The sequence below is a fragment of the Trachemys scripta genome, chromosome 4 (assembly GCF_013100865.1).
Source record: "Trachemys scripta elegans isolate TJP31775 chromosome 4, CAS_Tse_1.0, whole genome shotgun sequence".
Taxonomy (NCBI): domain Eukaryota; kingdom Metazoa; phylum Chordata; order Testudines; family Emydidae; genus Trachemys; species Trachemys scripta.
In genome coordinates this window covers 72,210,236-72,231,998 of record NC_048301.1, presented here as the reverse complement: position 1 = coordinate 72,231,998, position 21,763 = coordinate 72,210,236, and the positions used below count along the sequence as shown (strand labels likewise).

Here is a 21,763-nt window from a genome sequence, read left to right as displayed (position 1 = left end):
TGGCAGCCCGGTCTGCAGCTCCGGAGCTCCCAGCCGGCTCCCCGCACTCCGCCAGTCCCAGCCCAGCCTTGCAGGGGCACGGACCCTGGCCCGGGGGGGGCAGGAGCTAGCAATCCCCGCCGCTCACCGTGCCGCCGGGCTCCCCGGGACGCGCCACTCCTCGCCGCCTGCATCGGCCTCCGCCTCCCGCGCCACTCTGAGCCCAGCCCGGCCGAGCCACCTTTAAAGGAGCGGCTGAGTCAGCACCTCCTGCAGCCCCCGGGAGCTCTGCCTGCCCGGCCTGGAGAGTCACCTCAAGGCTAGAGGGGGGAGCCCTCTCGCCTGGCTGCGAGCGGGCTGCAGCGCCTGGCTGCCCAAGGGCAGAGGGAGTGGGTGGGCGCCGCCCTTCACCCCCCTGCGAGCCGCCTTGACCGCCCTCCATGCGCTCCCTGCGGCTGCCGTGTTTTTTTTTTTTTTTTTTTTTGCTTGTGGCGGCAAAAAAGCTTGAGCTGGCCCTGGAAGCCATCATCTCCACAGAAGGGAATCCCATTATCAGGCCCTGTCAGCTCAGAGATGGGACTTGCACAGGGCAGGTTTTAGAGCCTCATTAACACCCTGTGATGAGGCCTGGCAGTGGCTGATTTGATTTAAGGTTCATTTCCAGGCTGTGATTTAAGGGAAGATTTGCTTAATGTTCTTTAACAGACTCTTCTGACTGAGAGCTTGAGTGCTGCTTAATGATGGCCTTATTTATTGGGATGCTCTCGAAGTGTTGAGATGGGCCAGGCAGGTGCTGGGTGACAATAACTCAGACACAGTGGGGGAAGTGCACTTCACACCAGGGTGGTTATCACACCTAGCCCCCATGGGTTTAAGTGCACAATCTCCTCTCTGAAGCAGGCCCATGGCCACCTCTCCTCTCCTCCCCAGGAAGCAGGCAGGCAGATGTCTCCTGGCTCTCTTGGGGTAGGGGACTGGACAGGAAGGACATTTCCTGGCTCTCTTGGAGTAGACAGCTGTGTCCCTATTGTTTTAGTGCAATATAGTGGGATTCAACTACTTTCCCCTTGCCTTAGGCAGTGACGAGGAGAGCGACGGGAAAAGCAGGGAGGAATGTACCCAGCTGTGCAATGTTAGAGCACGGCACTTGGAAGCAGGACTCCTGAGCTCTATTCCCAGTTCTGCCAGTGACTTGTCACAGAGGTGATTCTACCCTTGTGGGGTTGAGAGAACGAGAGGTTGTTTATGAAGCGCCCGGAGCTCCCTGGCTGCAGGCGCTATGGCAGGGCCAAGCACGCAAACACACACTCCCCCCAGCACACAATAGAAGACAGCAGGCCAGAGAAGGGTTTGTCATATTTTAATGACGTTGATCTTTGGTGTTTCCCTCGTTAGCACTCAGACTCTCCCCCTACCCTCCTGCCACAAGCTTGCTGGGATGGAGAGTTACAAACGAAAAGGAAAATCACATTTTAGACTAAAAACAAAATATTATCAGAGCCTTGATTTCTCCACTAGAAACTACATGTACAAGGTCAAGATTTCACATGCAACACCTTACGTCACAGACCCATACCTCATGCCCTGACCTGGAGCTGGAAAGTCACCCCCTCCCCGCCCCAAGAGAAATGCAGCCAGCCAATGGTGTCATGATACTGGCAGACTTTGCCAAAATGGCTCATTCACGTGAATATTGGCACAGCTGAGGGTGTGAAAATATTGGAGTATCCTTGTGCTAACTGCATCCTTACTGGGGGAGCCACACCCACCTCACTCCCACCCCCTGCATTTGCCCCCATTCTCTCTCCCCATCGATAGCAGCTCGGTGCTAAGCTGACATTCAAAGAAAAGGTCCTCACTTCTGAGAGGCTCCTGGGTATATAAAGGATGGTGAAGCTTAAGCCTGGCTCTTTCTACTCCAGCTCTGCCCCAGGAAGATCGCAGACTGGACAGGAATAATGTTCTCTCTAGTCTCCAAAATGCTGCACCCTTCCCAAGGGGCACTAGGGCCATCCCATGGAGTGGGACTCTGGCCTGGAAGACTCCTCCACTCCACTGGCAGAGCTGGGGCATCAAATCCAGGATATGCCCAATAGAGTTGCCTGTCTCTGGAGGACACCGCAGGCCCCCTTCCCTGATATTCGTTCTTCTGCTCAATCCTTGGGGCTGGTGGCAAGCAGTGGGCAAACACTCATGTTAGGAATGGTAACATTTAGAGCACTCCAGGGTTAGGGCTAAGCCCAGGGATTCCCAGTAATCTGGGATATTTACACAAGGCTCAGAAGAGCATTGTAAGGGATCATTAATGTTCTCATAGAAACTGTGCAGGAGCATGGGTGCTGGAAGCTAAGACCAAATAAAGCTTCTTCTGCCTGGGGTCCCTATAGATTTGGTGGCTTCCCTTCCACTTCGGCCCCCTTCTCAATTACCATTATCCTGTCAGAGCCACAATACCCCCACTCTTCCAGCTCCTGATCAACTGTGAGGTACAGGTCTCTGCTTAGCAGTACAAGGGTAGCACCAAGACACAATTCATCTCTACCTGTTCCGCGACTCCCCACTGGTGCTGTCGTTACTATAGTAGTTGGTATTGTCAGGAAGATGGTTATTATTGGTTAGGTCACTGTATTCAATTGGTCCCTCAGTGTCCATAGAGGATTGGGACTGCTCTGGCAGATCCAGTCCATCGGCTCCTTGTCCTTCACTCCTGCCAGGAGCTGTCTGCGGGCTCTGGCCTTGCTCTGCCAGCTGCATAGACTCCGAAAGGATCCGTCCCTCCAGCTCAGCTGCCAGCTCGCGCGAGGTGGACTGCTGCATCAAGGCACCATCAGCTCCCATGGATTCCACACCAGTCTGAGAGCTGCGGTGAATCCGGTGACTCACAATGATGTTGTTGCCAAAGCCGCCCATGGATGCCATAGTGGTGCTCTGCTCCCGCTGGACCACAGCAGTCATGCCACCCTCAGCCATCAGCCTCTGGATCCTGCTGAGGGCATCGTCTCCACTGGCCCCATATTCTGGACCTTCACCTGGAGGAGAGAACATAAGAAGTGGCCTGAGTGCACAAGAGACAAGAACTATGGGACAAAGAAAACCATGCTGGCCAGCCAGAACGGAGGAAGCAGAATGGTCAGATGCAGCATGGTGCACATGGACTAGGACAGCTCAGCAACAAGACACGCTAGCTCCTCTGCAGATGTGCAGGGTTTGCTCCATACAGACCCTGGAGTTTTACTGTATTTTGTTTAACTTTTATTAAAGTGCCAAACGAGAAATTCAACTTTGACATCCCACATCCCACAGACAAGAACATCTGCCCAAGCCACAGGCCCCCAAAGCTGCCAGCCCATCGGACAGAGGACTGAACAATCCCTGCCAGCCAGCATCAGGGATGGGTAATGTTGCCCTGTCTAGAGGGCCCTGAGGATGGGACACTTGAGGTAAAGCTCCTCAGACAGCCACAGGTGAGTGTATCCATGGTATCTACACACCACTAAAGCCAGGCTCTCCCACAGAAAACAGCCAATACCACACAACCAAAGTGACAAACCATCCTCAATAACCCACACTCTGCACATGCTACTCCTCTCCACCCGCTACACGAGGGAGGGGAGCAGTCACCACCCCCAGAGCACTGAGAGTCGAACTCCCCTGATGTGCTCCACCTAATCTAGAAAATATCCCAAAGTGGCAGGCCCTGTTGCCTGAGGGTCAGTGCACCAGCCCCAAGCTCACAGGCTGCGATAGGTCCCAAGCCAGCAGACAGGCCCCCCCGGCAGACCCCACCCACTCTTAAGGCCACGTAGACCAAAAGGCAGATTGTGCAGCACGTCTGGTGGGCAAGAGGCTGCTAAGCACAGCACAGCCCCCCCCTCGAGCGGCTGCATTCTGCACTAGCTGCAGCACAGGAGCAGTTTCCAAATGAAAGAGAGGCAACGGGACCGGTCCCAGACTGCGGCAAAGATTAATAAGAGTCCTGGAGACCCCTCTCTAGCACAAGTTCACACCCATCCTGGGCTCCCTCAGGCTCTAGGAAAGCGAAACAGCATCCCTGAGACACACAGCAGAGTCCGGGAGGAAGCTCTTATCAAGCCATGCAGGTGTGGAATGAAAAGGTCAGAGAGACAGAGAGTTTCTTCCCAGCTATGAGAAAGGTCAGTGAGTCCCCAGGGCCCTGAGGGGAAGAGCACAGCTCAGCATGCACTGCAGTAAACCAAACACTTTGCCATGTGGCGAGAGGGGCTAAGAACTCACCTCCAATGCCCTTCCTCCCTTACCCCACCAAGAATCTCCCAGAGGGGGGGTCCCCTCGCCCCTCCAATCAGAGGGAGAGGCCAGGGTTGGAATGGATAGTGATCCATTGCTGTGTGCACAGAGCAACCACAAAGCAAGGTCGGGGCCTGCACATCACCACAGGGGAGAAGACTCAAGAGTCTAAGCATAGGCTCTATGGAGAAAAAAATACTACAAGAAATAAAGCCTAGCAAGAGGAGGAACAAGTCACCAGTGCAGACAGGTCTGGCCCCATATCCACTTACTCCATTAGCAGTAAACCTCATCCAGACTGTGCAGGGAAAGGTTCTGATTCACTGGAATGTGTTAGAATCATTCCAGAGAGGGATGCAGTAGCCTACCTGATTCTTATTAAAGAGATAAATTTCACTCCCAGCTCTGCACTGATTAGAACAGAGGAAAAAGGAACCAGCTTCTCTGGCACCAGGGGAAAGAACACAAATATGAGCAAGACTATAGGGAGTGTGTGTGGGGGGTGTTTAAAAACCAACAAAACACTGAACTAGAGGACAAAACTAACACCGCTCCTGGCAGTGGCCTGGATAACATGGCTATAACGAGGGAGCTGAGAGAGATTCAGCCTGGTCCACACACAATTTTTGTACCATTGTAACTATTTTGATTAAAACTGTGGGGTTTCTTTTTTTAAACCCTGTTACACGCATAAAGCTTGCCAAATTTTACTATCCATGGCACCAACAGCGGGCTGGGCACTTCACAGACCGAAACAATTATCAGATCCCTGCCCCATGGAGCTTACACTAACTAGGCAATACACAGACCAAAGCAGTGGGGGATGGGATGCAGCGACAAGCAGGACCGGATGGGCAGGCTGAGTGCCTGGCTTGGTTTGGGGGTTTCACTTTGGAGGGATGGCTGTTGTAATTTACTGACATTACTCGGAGGAGGAAGGTCTGGTTTGTGGAGGAGAGGGTGGGTGCCTGGAGGACACAGATAGGTGCTTGCACAGAGGTGCAGAGCTGATTGAGTGTGGGGAAGTCTGGGTGAGGAGGACTCAAGTGCAGAGAGGCAGACAGGCTGTGCAGGGCTATGAAGAGAAGGAGGAGGAGCCTGCGTATGATACATGGCGGATGGGAACTAGTGTTGAGACTAGCAGGGCCAGATGTGGTAAGAGCAGCGGCAGGGAAGAGGATCTTTGTGGCAGCATTCCAGGGAACATCTAGGAGGTCAGAGAGGAGGCAGTCACAAGAATCAGGGACCCATCAAGGGTTTTAGCCAGGGGGACAGAGATGAGGAAGTGATTTTGAAGTTGCCGCGTAGGAAGAAGGGCAGGAATTAGAGTCAGCATCAATGTGGGAGAGACGGAGGGGAGAACAATGCCGAGGCTTGAGCTTGCTGGGCAGAACGTCACCAGAAAGAACCTAACAATGGAATCCCAGTCTCACGGGTCAGAGATGCTGGTTATTTCAGCTACGCATTAACCTCTCTTCCTGCATTGCCTGGGGAACAACAGAAGTGAGACACACACACGGACAGGAACCATACAGGAGCACACTAGCCACAGAAACGAAATACTAGGTTGTGGGCGAAGCTGAACCAGGTGGTTAGCAGCTCTGAACTCTTCCTTTCTGGAGGCAAGTCAAAGCCAGGAGAGCCCCAGGGCAGGTTGTGGGAGGGACCCACATCTTATTGCTGCAGAATAACTGTTTGAATTTTGGGGGTATGGATGGTGAAGTTCTGAAATCCCATGGATTGGTCTGGATGGTAACAGCCACCATCTGCCTAGGGCAATGGTTTTCAACCTTTTTTCATTTGCAGACCCCTAAAAGATTTTGAATAGAGTTACAGAGCCCTTTGGAAATCTTAGACAGTCTGCAGATCCCCAGGGGTACACAAACCACAGGCTGAAAACCATTGTTCTATAGCAACGACAATCTTTCGTGGATCCCTTAAACATAGTCTGGGGACCCCCCCCAGGGGTCCGCAAACCACAGGTTGAAAACCACTGGTCCAGGGAATGCTCTCCAGGACCATGGGAAGAAGGTTGTGCCTGAAAAGGGCAGAACATTTTGGGGTAGAGTTTATTTTGGTAGAGAGAATTACGTGTTTTTACTTTTGAGGTGGTGTGGCCAAAGGCCTCTGGGAGCTAAACAACATCAGCCCAACTGAAAATGAGACTCTTAGCACCAGTCTGGCACAGTGACCAAGATCCCAGAACAGTTACTATAAGGAGCCCCCAATAAACCAGCCCCTCCACCACTAAAGAGGCAATGAAAACACAACACTGCCTCCTCAGAGGGTACATGGAGCACTAGTGTATATAAAGCAAAGATGCAGGCCCTCAGGAGAGATGGTCTTTCCTCCCATCCTGACAGGACCCAATACAGGGCAGCAGACACGGCCCCTCAGCTGCTGCAGGATAGGAGGATATTCTGCCTAATGACTGGTCACAGTACATACTCTTGGGACCAGCAGCAGCCAAAGCAGAGTGCAGCTGACAAGTCTAACCCTCACAGCAGTCATGCTGCTGTCTACAATTACTTTTCAAGGGCAGCCACATGTAAAGTGCATTGCACTAATCTAGCCTAGATTGCATGGGTGCAGGTCACCACAGTGCAGAGGATATCTTCAAGAAAGATTAAATCCCAAGTGAAAAAAGTTTCTTCTAAACACCACCAAGACATGAGAGTCTATGTTCAGCTCTTGGTGGCCATTCCCACAGCATCTACCTAGCTGCCTGGGGCAAACGGTAAAGGGAGGACATTCATTGAGCAAGCAAGTTCCTCCAGACATTTCCCCCTTCTCTGGGCAATACTCCCACCTTTTAGAGGTATAGCTTCGGTCAGCGTCTCATCCTCTGCTAGACAGAGACTGAATGGCTTTGGTAAGAATATCAGGCGCATATTGATCACAATTCAGACCACACCACTGCATGTGAATAAGTCTTTTGTTACTAAGTATCTGGCAATGCTGGAAATAGAAAGCATTAGAAATCCAGAGCTCACTGTATTGGCTAGGGGCATGCAAACCAGTTCCTAACTTTAGAGGCTGAAAATACCTGGTATTTCCCCTCCCCCCCCGCCCATGCACACCCTGGGGCTACAAGTCAGCCAAGATTGTCAGCTGGCACAGGCACCAACTTTCTGATTTCCCCGGGAGTGCTTGACCCCTGCTCCGCCCCAGGCCCTGCCCCCAATTCCATCCCCTCCCCCAAGACCCCACCTCATCTCTTCCTGCTCCCACTCCTCCCTCTTCTGCTGATCAGTGGCGGGCAGGAGGCGCTGGGTGGGAGGGGGAGCAGCAGATCAGTGGGGCCCACCGGTGAATGCTGAGCACCTATTATTTTTTTCCCATGGGTGCTCTGGAGCTGGAGCACCCATGGAGTCGGCACCTACGTCAGCTGCTACTCCTGCCTCTGACACACTCAGACGTAAACAGCATGTGCTGGATATGAGCACTCCCCGCAGCCAGCCTTCAGGCAGATCATGCCTACCACCCTTAACTCCTCCCCCGCCCCCCAATTCAGATCACGTGCTTTACTAAGCTACAGCTGGAGTGGAATTCCAGGGTTTGAGGCAGTTGTCTGCTCAGAGAACAAATGCTGATTCCACAACAGCAGGCCCTGCTGCTCAGCAATTTATCATGTCAGGAGCGATCATATTAAGAAACCCGAAAATGCAGAGAAATGAGCGCTAGAGCTTCTAAAAAAAAAAAAAGGCCAGTGGGGACAGGCCTGCAATATCATTGCTGCACCAACTGGCTTGGTCACTCCAGTCCCTTACCCACATACACCTGGGCAGCGCGGCTTGCTCTTTCCTTGGTCCAGCTTGTTACTTTTCTTTCCCCCTCCTCTCAAATGTATAGCAATTGCCTCAGCTACTAGGCAGCAGAGACAGTGTCTCTCACAGTCTGTCCCATCAATTGGAGAAGATCAGGACAGGAGGGAGGGAAAGCTGGGCTGGTGACTGGGTGTCTCACTACATCTTCCAACTCTTTCAGGCTCCCCTGGGGTTTTGGCTGGTGCTCAGCGTTAGCAGAGAGCTAGTATAAGAGGAACGAGTTAAGTGACAGTTCATTCCACTTTTGCATTAAGAGGCTGTTTGCTCTCTCCTCACCTTTAAAGCTCAACAAATGCATTGGGCCCTCCTGGACCCTGCAAAGGCCCTCACACACACTGCACAGAGGGCAGTCTGCCTCACCCAGCTGGCCCTACATTGCCTTTCTTAGGAAGGCCGAGTCAGCCTGCTCAGCGGAATGCAGATTTCTCAGGGATACTAGTATGACACGCACAAGTAACATACTCCCTTTTGTTTCTGGATGGGGCACGACCCTGTGACTCCCCAAAGGTGAGTCTTTCTGAAATGGTCTCTGCTGCACTAGGTCTTGGGAACATTGTCCCCAGGGCACCACTTTCTTGATTGCTGGTGAATTTTCCACAGTGCTAAGCAGCTCCTGAGAAAAGTCTCTGCATGATCCCAAGTCCTTCCTTGCAGAACACAGTCCTCTTTACTAACAGCTCTCCTCAGAATACTGGGACAACTGGCACAGCAGATGGCTTTAGGTAATGCTCACATTGCAGCAACATGGTCTAGGCCAGGAGACAATGGCAATTCTTTGTGGGCCAGGAAAGCAGCCAATACCCCACATCACACCAGAGGCAGAGAATTCAGATTAGCAGGCAGCCAGCTCTGCAAGTGAGGGTATTGAGTGGAATGTGAATGTGGACGTATCACAGAGAGAAGGAACAGCTGCTCATCTTCCACCTGGGTTGCTCCGATGTCAGAATTCATCTCGCAGCAGAAACTAACCTTGAAACACCTGAACTGCTTTGCCATTCACCTGGGATAGGGATAAACCAGCTCCACTCTGTCAGGCACAGAACAGGATCACTGAACCCAGCAAATAGCCCAAAGCCAGCTGGTTGGAACTCCTTCAAGGAATGCAAACATTAAATGGAGCTGCCCATAGCATTTAAGTTATAAGGCACTTCCCAAGGGTCCAAAAGATTCCTATTCCTATTCCAAAACAAATGCAAAGCCATAGGCAGAACTTATGGCTACTTATCCCAAAGAGTAGGGGATTCCACCAGTCTGTGCAGCTGGCCCCAATATCATATTAGTGAGTATGGCAGAATCATCCTCCCCAGTGGTTGGAAACCAACTCAGATGTCCTCTGCCAGGCTGCTCTAGGAAGAGGAGAATTTTGTTTGGAGTAGCAAGACTACAAACTGGGAATGTATAATGACTCCAGTAGAGCCAAGAGACAGCAGGCAGGAATTTTATAGCTAGCAGAGGATGTACAGCACTTTCCATAGGACATACAAAGGTGTGACATTTATCTTCCCGGGTGCAGGGATGGCAACATAACACATGATTAGCATGGACCCAATGGGCAGCAGGGCTTGGATTGGGCTGATTTGTGGCAGTATGGCATACTGGCACCTCCCTCCAGGTGTTATTTTGTTCTCCAAAATCTCAACACCCCTTTTTAAAAGAAAGTCAGTCTTTAGCTGTTATGGTTGTGAGCCTCAACAATGGGAACCAAGTGTAAATGATAGAGAGAAATCTATTAAATGAGTCTGCCGAGAACATGGAACAATAGCTCAGAGGTGTGAACTGCCCTTTAACTGCCCCTTAACTTAGATGCTCAAGGATAATTCCAATGTCAACATTGTTACCTATTGCACACCTCATGTCAGAAAGGAACAGGAGGGTCAGTTCTGCACAATTTATTGTGAGGGACGTCTCATTTTGGTACCATACAGGATACCGCCACTTATTTTTCCACAAGCCCAAGGATGTAAATTAATATTGGAAGGTTTTCAAAAAGCTCTACTCTAGGAAATATTTTGGAAAGTTCTGTGGCCAGTGCTATACAGGAGGTCAGACCAGATGATCACAATGGTCCTGTCTCGTCTTAGAATCTATTAATTGACTCTAGCAGGGCCCATGGCCACATTCAACCCCCACTGAATGGTAACTAAGCTCAGGGAGCTCCGAGAGCAGGCACAGTCCTTTTGATCATTAGCATGAACTACTCAGCAGTGAATCGCCAAAATGAGACACACAGGTGGAATTTATTTGGTGGGAAGATCTGCGTGTACCACCACCATTTCTCATCCACGGTTTGAACTCTGGAGGGAAGGGAAATTGACAGGGAACCACAAAGGATCCGATGGTATATGCCACTCAAACAATCTATCCTCTCTAGCTAGTCCTTTTCATCAGAGGATCTCTTAACTGAACAGTAACTGAATTCACAACACCACATCTGACTATGGTACTACAGTGACATAGCCTCAGTGCTAGACATGGCCTTAGATGTATGTGCGCTCAGCGAGCACTCCTAAGGTCTTTACAGGGTGCTTCACTTACTCCAGGATCCTGCTGGAATGTTTCAGGCATATGCGATGTCTCCTCGCTACCTGCGGCTTGAGAGCTCAGCATACTAGCCCAGTGCAATTTCCTGGCTTTATTTTTAGAACCTCTTTCCACTTGTGAGCATCCAGTTCATTAAGTTAGAGAAACAACATCTCTAAGGGCCCAGGTGATAGAGCTATTTGTACTGGGCTGTAAAACAGGCTGGACTGATTACAATCAAATCAGAGAGACCAGAAGCTGCACATGCATGAGGATAGTCATCCTGCTCTGGTCTCCCAAAAGAGGGACAAGATGACCTACTAATAATAGATCTTCTCATTTTTAGGATACTATGCGCTCATACTGCACTTATCTGCTCAATAGATAGTAAAGTGTCTGCATTACAACCCCCTAAACACAGGCAGATGCTGGGAGTTGGGATGATAAATGCTACTCACCAGTCTCCCATCAGGGGTTTGTTTGGTTTGAAGTTCATGTAGTGATCAGAAGACAGAGGGACAGATCTATATTGTTAAGGACAGGGATAGGGCAGGCAGACTGTTGCACACGCTTCCCTCACCCAGCTCTGCCAACACTTCTCAAGCTCAACCCGTAGCACCTCTCCTTTAATATTTCAGTCCTGGGCTTCTCCTGATAAACAAATTGTGTTGATTCAGTGATCTGTACAAATGTCAATTAGGGACTAAGCTGGAACGCATCAAACTCATGTCATTTCTGACATGGTCTGGATTAGAAATCACGTTTCCTAAAGGTCGGTGTGTTGGGAGGTCCTCCTTGTTTCTAAGGAGATTTAATTTGGTCCTTAGGCAAGCAAGACCCTCCCCACTGCATCTCCCCATTTGCAGGGAAACTGAACAACGTAAATACCAACGTTTAATAAAGACTCCGTGTTTGAGCCCAATTGGAATTACTCCTACATCTGTCAATTTAAAAGGAAGCAGGAGACAGACAAATTTTTCAGGAGTCAAAGCATCTTTCAAATATTTCTTAGTGCCTTTCTCACAGCCTTTCACCCAAACCTGGGTCTCTCTGGCTTATGCATGCTTCACAGGCGACAGTTCACAAGGCAGTGATTAACTAATGGAAAAGGCAACATGTGCACTAGAGGGATTTGCTTCTAATAAATTCACTCCCTGTACATTCATTCTTCCAAAGCCAGCACAAAGACAATCAGAAAGGCAAAGGCTCTGCAGAGCTTAGCAGGGAGGGAAGAAGACTGTATTTACACACAGAGAGTTTAATTAGATTTCTGATGCTACATTGCATATTTCTTGCCACAGAAAGTATACATCTGGGAGAGCACCATGACATGGAATTCCCCACACCAGGAGAGGGGACAGCAGGTGGTCCAGAAAGCCGCACCCTTGTTTCCAAAGGAGCTGCAATGTACACTTGCTTTTTTCTGTCTCATTATGAAGCTGGTCACTAAACATTTCCCTTGGTGCTGCCCAGACTCGCATCTGTTTCATCCATCCTGCTGAGTGCTTCCAATAATAATACTAAGCCCTTATATAGTGTTTTACATCTTCAGAGTGCTATACAAAACCACAAATTAATCCTCCCAACCCACTCTGGGATGTACTATAGGGAAGTTTATCCCCATTTTACGGACAGATTAAACAACATGCTCAAGGTCACATATTGAGGTAGTGGTAGCACTGGGATTCATGGTTAGGAGTTCCTGGTTCCTAGCCCTGTGAGCTTACTATTAGACAATGCGGTTTCCCTTTTAAAAGGGCATCGAACTCAGTATGGTTGAAGATTCTGGCAGGTGCAGAAAACAAGAAAACCACCCAAAAGGCAGCAAGACATCTGAACAGCCCAGTGTAATGTGCAGCCCCGTTGTTGCCAGGCATGGTGGGAGCATTACGGTGGACTGGCTGATGACAGCCTGACCCTGTTCTGGGCAGGGTTAGATGACACAATGGGATAAAATCGGCGGCCACTCTACAGCAGCGCTTCCAATATTTCCAGGACAAATGGAGCCATGACATTGCTACAGCAACCACAGGCTCTTCAGCACAGATGCAGCCCTAAAGCATAAGATGCTTCCGCTCAGAGAAAACACAGCATTACCTACATCTAAATCTGCTGCCAAAGGCGGCAACAAACAAGCTAGCAATGTTCTCTGCTTCCTGTGGACAAACAGACTGTTTGAAATCATGGACAGTACAAGTGAAATCAAGGAAAGAATGTTACTAACAAAACAGCTGATTTCACACAATCACTGAGCAGACTCCAGAGGTTACCAGTGGCTCAGGCTATGTTAGAGCAAAGTGCTAACTGGTTCTTGGAAGGAGCAGCCCAGTGATGCTGTAATTGTGCTGGCTAATTGGCTGGGGTGCCAGTCACAGAGGAGCAAAAGGACCCCATCTATCCAAACCCTGTGACCCTATCACCACCCCAGTGACAGATGGAAAGGGGCTCACTGGTATCTGGTAATGAGTTTCAGCTGGCCTGATCAGGTGAATGTATCCCAATTCACTAATGTCATAACCTCTGTGTGTCATGTAAGATATCAATAGAAAGAGTATCCTACTGATAATTGGCAACAGAGAGACCTGTGGCACCTTATAGACTAACAGATGTATTGGAGCATAAGCTTTCGTGGGTGAATACCCACTTCGTCAGACACATGTGCCTGACGAAGTGGGTATTCACCCACGAAAGTTTATGCTCCAATACATCTGTTAGTCTTAAAGGTGCCACAGGACTCTCTGTTGCTTTTTACAGATCCAGACTAACACAGTACCCCTCTGATACTTGATACTGATAATTAATATTATTGCGGGTACGTACCGAGGACAAATTCAAAATTACAAACTGTGTATGCCAGGCAGGGCTAACATTACCCCATCCTAAACGAAGGTAGTGCCACCTAAAAGGTACTTCCAAGATACATTTAGAGACAATAGCACTGCAATTTATATAGAAGGTAAACAGGATCATCAAGCCAACAAGGGGAGGGGATAACTACTCAGCATCATGGTAGGGGGAGGAAATTGATCTGTTCCTGCAATCTGCATTTTAGCAAACATGAGCAGGGGAAGAAACCAGCATGAAAATTCCTTATCACCTTCCTCACAGCTTGAATGATCTTTACTTTGGGGGGGGGGGGGGGTAACCTTCAGAAGAATCCATTTCAATGGTTTACTGGACTATAAAGAACCCCAAGTGATCTTTCACCTAAGATGACAGAGAGACTGAACACTTCGGACTTTGTGGGAGATGCTGACCAGAGGAGTTGAGGTCTTTAAACCATGATTTGAGGACTTCAATAACTCAGGCATAGGTTAGGGGTTTGTTACAGGAGTGGGTGGGTGAGATTCTGTGGCCTGCGTTGTGCAGGAGGTCAGACTAGATGATCATAATGGTCCCTTCTGATCTTAAAGAATAATACTCTGCCCATCTCTAGTGCCTCCTTCCAGGCTACAAACAATTAAATTTATTCCCTCAGAACCCCGTTGTCAGGTAGGCGAGTTAGTTCATTTTGCAGGTGAAGTGATTTGCCCAAGGTGAGCCAGTGACTGAGCCAGCAATAAAGTCCACGAGGCCATGCTGCCATCCCGCAAAAGGCAGAGGGGACAGCAGGAAGCATTTTTCACGCTCTCCTCTCTTCTCGAAGTGCCAGATCTGTGATACCCTGAGAGCTGGCATTGCAAGATGGGGCCGCCACATGAACAAGAGGAGATTTCACGGGCTCAGGCTCTCAACACAGCCATTATTTCAAGTTTATTGATGAACTGTGCCTGCCCCAGGTGCTCGTGTACATGAAAGTATGAGAGAATTTCTAACTGGACTCTTATAATCAACCTGTCCACCTGACAGGGACCTGCAAATAGACAGCTTGAATCACTGGTGAGAGGATGCGATTCCCAGAACCCTCTTCAATTGCCTCCTTTCCCACGCACAGAGACATAGATCTATGGTGAGCTTTCTCCTGCACTCACCACCTCAGCATTCTTTTCCAATGCTCCCCACTGAGCCAGCTTAGCATGTCTGACTTCTCCAGTATGTCCAGTCTCTAGCGCCCAAGGCTCTAGTGAAGAGAATCTCTTCCCAGACTGGTCACAAACCAGCCCCTGTGTCTGGAGACTGAAGAGCTGTTTAAAAATGGAAACAAAATCAAGCCCTCAGCTGGAACAGTAGCAGGGGAGAGGAGGGTTGGAGAAATGCACTGGTTTCATGGAGAAACAAGGATAAGTGACACCCAAACCAGCCTCATAGCCCCAGTCGCTATGTTGAGGTGCTGAGGGTCCCACAGCCTGCACATCCAACAACTTTCACTTTTCTGTGTATCAATAGTTTTCCCTCCACTTGCTTTTCTCAGGCAGCACGCCAGGTACAGCGAAGGGAAAAGGATTATCCTTCCCATGAGTCTGGCATCTGCCCAGCCCATGTAGCTTCCAGCATGGTTCACATGCCCTCAACTGCACTAAGCCTCCCAAGAGGTTAATTCTGATCCCACTGAGACAGGTTGCCTGGAAGCCACTCTCAGATCAGGAGGGCATTCCCCACTTAATTGATTCTGAACTGAAATGTCAGGACCAGAGTAGTGCAAATCTGTATCTCACACACTGACTGCTGGCTACAGTAGCAGGAACAGTTTAGGGTCACAGGCCACAGAACAGGCAGTTAGCTCAGCTGCAAAATAAACAGGTGTCACAATAAAATGCCCCTCCATCTCCCCCCCCCGCCCATGCGGTCCCCTAGCGTTCACACAGCCTGTTCCCATAGTCCAGACTTCATCATGAACATAAATGCACTCAGAATCACCTCCTCCGAATCACACTGCCACTTTCCTTATAGAAGCTAGACTCAAGTCTGAGTTCCCAAACTACAAGCCCCTTATCTGGGAAGTGGTAGAGATGTTCTTGAGAAGTTCAGCTGGGCTCTCACTGAGATACAACCACAGCCCCTGCGCAACCCAAACTAAGGCAGATACACAAGCACACTCTTGGAGCTGTGATTATACAATGGCAGAAGAGGGTTTGCAGCGTCCGGCCCTGGCAACAGGATGACATCAGAAAGTATAATCAGCTTTTGAAGACTGGGGTAAGAGGGAGCCTAGCTAGACTTGGACAGGGGAGGGAAGAGTGAAAAATCTTTGCACTGTCCAGTCTCCCATTCTGCGAAGGGAGCAGGGAGATGTCTGCAGAAGCAGCACCATGAGGAACTTATTTACCAGGAACAATGTTCTTGAGAAAGCTTCTTTCTGACCTTTGAAGCAGAGGCCATAGCTATTGCTCAGAGCTGACAAGCGAGGGCCAGGAAGAGGGGAAATGCTATGCTCAGCGAGGGAGAGCAACCTTCAATGGAAACGAGAACCTTATAACCATCAAGGCCTGGATCCTGGTTCCACCTCAGCAAGGCCTCACTGCAGAGGATAACTCAGAGGCTGGAGATGCCTCTTTGCAGACAGATGCTGGAATATCGACATCGCAAGCGGTTCATGGGTCACCAGAACGCCGTGTGTATGAACTCCCTGCCATGCAGCTGGCAAACACAAGGTAGCTCTGTCAAAGAGAGGATACTGCCCAAGCTCCTACCTTCTCCAGTTCCTGAGGTGGCAGCCCCTGGCTCCTGTACCTCCCTCTCTGTCTGAGTCTCTGCATTCTGCAGCAGAGGAGCCAGGGTCTGAGTACCCTGTGATGTCACCGAGGTGGTGGGGTTCCTGGGCTGCAGGCCTATGGCATTCATTAGGCCCATGTCTCTGTCCGTCCTCCATGTGGCTCTGCTTGTTCTGAATAGAGAGACAAACAAATAAACCAGGAGCAATGTGGGGCCTGACAGCTCAGCCTCCCATGTCCCTAGGAACACAACAGCACCCAGCTCACTCTCCTCTCTCCATCCCAGCCAGGCACCTGCTAGTCTAATCTAACTGCTTTGAAGGCAGCGAGGAATGGCACTTACATCATGCTATGAATGCCATCTCCCTCCTTGGTCTGCAGCTCACAGGACTTTCTGCTCGATGTTTAAATCACACCGGGGCCTTGTCATAGGGTCCTTTACCCAATGTTACCGCCCCTAGGCTGCATGGCTGTTTGAGAGGCAGGAACATACCAGCAATGCCACCAAGACTGTATAGCAAACTTTAGGCCTTCGGAGTTTCTAGACTGGCAGGAACTGCAATAAGCAGCTCAGGAACATACATTTATGGAACCCTTCTCTGGTTCAGGAGATGGGTCTGGGTTCCAGAGCGATTTGGCAAAGCAGGGTTTCTGCTCCAGAGTGTATGATCTGCATCACTTCCCTCACCTTATCCTCTTGGTTTGTCAGCAGCACACACTAGCCCCCCTCTAGCATGTGTTTCAGCCTGTGCTGTGCGGGCCAGCCAATTCTCCTCTCTCCAGTGCAAATTCCACTAGGACTGGACACGAGGCTTATTGTTTTATTTTCAGAAACAAGTAGTTGATATGTAGGAGCTTCCCAGGTGGGAGTGTTTGCAGTGAAAAGGGACTTTTCCCTGCACTGGCCTCTGGCTGCCTGTCCTGCAAGTACTGAAGGGGGTGCAACAGATCACCTCATCACATGGCTCATATTCTTCTGTTTAATGCTCTGTAATCTTTTGATGTTCTGAACCCACCCAGCTCCCCAGCCCTCCAACAGGAATCAGAGGTTTCTCAAAGCTGTCCTCCTGCCTCTGGCGTCCACACCAGACGGAGAGAGAAAGGGGAAGTCTGGATTTTCCCACCATGCTGCTGCTCCCCAGCACATCACACTCCTGCAAGACTAAGACACAAGGAGAGAGATCTGATGACTAAGGAGGGGAAAGAGCTCCACCTAGTTGGAGAGGATGACACCCAACAGAAAAGGGAAAGCATCTCTCTTCTCCCACCCTGCAGTCTGACTGGGATCTTAGGACTGCTTGGGGGAGGGACAGGGGGAGCTTGGACAGAACCACACTCTGAGCTCCAATTTCCTTGGGATTCTGGAGTTCAGGTTCAGATGGATAGCCTGGGGAGGGAGTGCCCCTCACTGCAGCAGGAAGCTAGAGGGGACCCCATTCCCATGTTTAGGGTATTGTGTGCAACACTGGACAGAGGGGACTGGGATTCCTCATTGATCCTGGCTGTCTATGAAAAACCCTTTGGGATTTTGGGGGAATCTAGCTCTGCTTTTAGAATTTGTTATAAAGTAACAACTGTCCGGTGACCAAGAATTTAGGGATTAAAGTCATTAGCATTATCCTTCGATTCCTGGTCACTGGAGCTGTTTAATGGATTTGTCTTTGCCTGCAGCTGACCCATTATTCTCTGGGTACCTTTCCCGGTGCCATTTATTTTACACAGCACTTTTCATACTCTGAGCCACACATGGCGCCCCAGTAGGGATAAAATCAGGACCGTCCCCATTTTTAGCTGTTTGTCCCGCATCCCGACCGATCTCTGGTCAGGACGCAATTTGTCCCGATATTTCGCTCTGCCGGCGGTTTATTTTATTATTTTTTTGCTCCGCCGGCAGCACTAGGGGTTTGTTTGGTTTTTTGCCCCTCCAGTGTCCCGATATTTTCTTCCTCTGATCTGGTCACCCTACTCCCCAGAAGTTTGCTTAAGGGTGCTACTGATGGCAGGCAGGGCCAGAGGTGATAGATGTACTTCAGTATTGTGGTCTGCCCCTCTGGTGACCAAATATTATTGCTAGTGGTGTGCCAGCAGGCATTGGCTGGGCAGGGCCAAGAGAGAAGTTGTGTACCTAATGATGCCAGTAGGATGGGAAACAGGAGGAAAGTATGGGCATGCAGCACTGTCAGCTGTATTAAACTCAACAAGAACCACCAAGACGGGGAGCACTCTGATTAGCTGCCTCTAACCCTCTCCTCTTCCCCCAGACTCACCCAGGCCGCTCGGTGCTCCTGTTGCTGGAATGCACAGTGAAAACAGTCTCATTCAGCTGGTCCCAGTAGTACTCAACTCCAGAGTTTAAGGCCCTGAAATGCCAAAGGGGGAAAACATTAGAAGGGGAGATTGTTCCATGCAAGCCCCATACTGGCTGCACTGCACGACAATACTCAGCACTTGTCTAACCTGCCTACCCAGCTTGGCTGACCAGGCATAACCGTCTGCAATAAGGGTGTCTACTCCTGATGCACAGAAGGTCTTCAGTGGACCCCCAGGACAGGCTCAGATCCTGCCCAATTTAAATGAACATTTCTAGGGCTTATTGTTGCACAGGCTCCCAATCATGGAGAGCTGTCTTAGAGCATCTCTGCACTCTGAGCTGAAGGTGTAATTTCCAGCTCAGGTAGATGTTCAAACACTAATTTTGATTGAGCAAGTTCACTAAAAATAGTAGTGTAGGCATGGGCTAGCTGTCTGTATACAGTCCTGTCAGAGACCCTACATAAATATTCAGACGGCTAGCCCTCCGCCTGGGCTGCCACGCCTACACTGCTACTTTTAGTGCACTAGCTCGACCTAAGCTAGTGCACATACATCTATCCAAGCTGGAAATTACACCTTCAGCTGCAGCATAGATGTATCCTGAGCCAGAGAGTAGTGAACTGCCCCCTTTATTTCAGTGGTGTGTTAGTTCTGAAAGACCACGCCGCAGGCACGCAGCTGCACATGCATTTACCACAATTGTTTGTGTAAGTCAGGTACTATACATCCAAGTGGGCAAGTACACAAAAGGCAGAAAAAACACTTGTCTAAAAGGCAAAGTGTCTGGCAGCATTTTACCCCACTGGGCATGCTAACACTTATTCAATACTAAACATCTAGGTATTAAACAAGGGTCTTTCCTTCTACTAGTAAATCTCAGTGCAAACATCTCACTGGCACTGGCAGGTCTTCTGTGGAATAAGGATGGATGTAGCTCAGGTTCTTAGACCACAAATGTAACTTGGCCCTACCCACAGAATAGGTTTGATACAGACCAGCCCTGGCCCAAGGGCACAGACTAGACAGGACCTAATAGGACTTTGTCAAGTCTAACTTCTGTGAAGGGGCACAAGAAGATGCAGGAAGGGATGTGCATGTGTATCATCCACACTGCTCCACTAGTCACTTGGGGTCTGTAGCAGAGCAAGTGGGTCCTTCATCTGGAGCTTTGGCATGCAGTGTACAGCACTGGTGCCTTCCAGGGATTTCAGCAGTCACATTGCTTGGTTGCTGAAAGCCCGGTATGTCTAGGAAAGTCACAAAATGCTGCTATTGTTAGTCCAGTTAGCAGACTTAGGGAAGAGGCCTCAGGTGCTGCTCCTGTCCTGCAGACACTGGATACAAAGTGAGAAAAATATCTCAAAAGATACGAATGCACACGTGTTCCAGTCACCCTAGAATATGTGCTGGAGAAGCAGGGAGCAGCTGAGCCTCCCACATCCCATGAAGCACAGAGCCGGGAAATGCACAGTTCCCCAGAGCTCTGAGAGGCAGCCAAGCTCAGTCAGCAAGTTGCATGGGAGAGCGTGTGCAGCGTGGTGAGCCGAGTAAGGGCAGAAGGGCTTCTTAAAGGAACAGGCAATGCAAATACAAAGATATAGTGACACATGAAGCAAAGGGCCAGGAGGTGCCAGGCTACCATAAAACACATAGGAGATGATCATTGCACAGCAGGAGAATCCGGCTTGTTAACATTAGGGGTCTGAGGGAGAGAAAAGAAACAGGATTACATCTGCAGACCTGGGTTCACATCTAATATAGATCACACCAGAAATCGTCTCAATCTAGTCCAGAGTAGATGTTTGTCCAGGGCATGGGAAAGTCTAGTCTAGTCAGGATAAATGATATTTAGCCAATTAGTTCTCAAGTGCAGTGACAGAGCGATTGTGACAGCAGTGGCTCAGTACTGGATTAGTGAGGGGGGCTGTGGGTCAGGAGTGAGGTGCATTAGTAGGATGGCTGCAGGGGAGGATTGAGAATTATTGGCAGAGCTGTGCGTGTTGGAGGATCAGGACCAGCAAAACATGAATGGCTCTAGTTCAGGAGCAAATGCAAAAGCCAAAGAGAAGAAAACATGCACAGAGTCTGCAGAACGTGATCTGTCATCACATTTTTCACTGAGCTAGTCCGACAGCATTATACCCATGTGAAAGCAGCTGCCAAGGAGACAACTATTTACAAACTCTTCAGAATTTATTGACAGATGGCCACCCATCACTAGAAACTCACCAATCCTCCCCAATGCTCTGCCTGATACACTGAGACAGCAAAGCTTGACAACTAAGACTACAAGGCAGCGGCATTCCCTGGGAATGAAAGCCGTTCAGATCTAGCAGTGAAATCCTCCCAAAAGCGCCTCGCTGCTTTGGCATTTGAGACTACTGGCCATCAGAGCTGTGTTGAGCCCAAACTCCCACCCTGTCCTCTGAAGCTCCCTCTGCCCCCAAGAGCACACAGTCCCCACAGCAGCCCATGCTGCTGCTACTCTTCATTAGGGATGCATGCCAACTGCTGCTATCATCTTCAAACAACTGGAGATATAAGATTTCAGTGTTGCCCCTAGTGCAGGTTCTGGGATGGTGAACTCCCCACATGCTCCACTCCCCACATCAGCTGTTCAGTTTCCATGCTACACAGGGAATGTGGATCCCTGCCTGCTCCCTTCTTGGGGAGGAGTCTAATCCAGCTCGGGGCTATCAGAGCAACAATATAGCCAGGTTGCCTGCCCTGCACATTTCAGAGAAAACGGGATTACAACTCTCACCCCCACTGCCACCCCTGCCCTTTAGCCGGAGCTCTTGCTGCTGCTCCCTCTTCCTGCTCCCCATTTGTTGGATGGGAAGGTCCATTCTAACTCCATGCAGTCAGCTTGCTCCTTTCCCTGGACAGGGAAATCAATAGCCATTTAATACATTACTTCATATGCAGGTCTTAAATGGTAGCATTTATCAACTAAGCTCCTGCTGCCACGCTCCTATTAACCACTCATTAACTGCCAGAGGGCTGCGGCCTTTTGCTTTCATTCCCCTGGGAGAGGAGCCTGTTGGAAGCATCAGCTGCTTACCCCCACCACTGGCTCTGGGAATCCTGACAGACAGGACAAAGCAGAGTCTGGTTGATTTCATTATCTGTGGAAGTAGGATGCCCTTTTCCCTCTTCACTCAGGACCTGCTCTGATCTGGTTGCTAGGTTTTCATTCAGAGCGCTCAACGGGAGGCCAGGAGACTGGCGAGTGCCATCCATCCACTCTAAGCCAATGTGCCAAGC

General features: G+C 49.8%; 1 protein-coding gene across 2 annotated transcripts in view; it reads right to left on the bottom strand.

The window, feature by feature from the left end:
- Window positions 1-1,323: 1,323 nt before the first annotated feature.
- AMBRA1 (autophagy and beclin 1 regulator 1) overlaps window positions 1,324-21,763 on the bottom strand; it is a 198,125-nt gene continuing 177,685 nt past the window's right edge. For both annotated transcript variants that reach the window (XM_034769548.1, XM_034769549.1), the window contains exons 16-18: window positions 18,451-18,543; window positions 16,163-16,356; window positions 1,324-3,008 (exon numbers count right to left, since the gene is read on the bottom strand). In XM_034769548.1, the coding sequence (XP_034625439.1) occupies window positions 2,518-3,008; window positions 16,163-16,356; window positions 18,451-18,543 (778 nt within the window). In that variant the 3' untranslated portion in view covers window positions 1,324-2,517. The remainder of the gene's footprint in view (window positions 3,009-16,162; window positions 16,357-18,450; window positions 18,544-21,763) is intronic.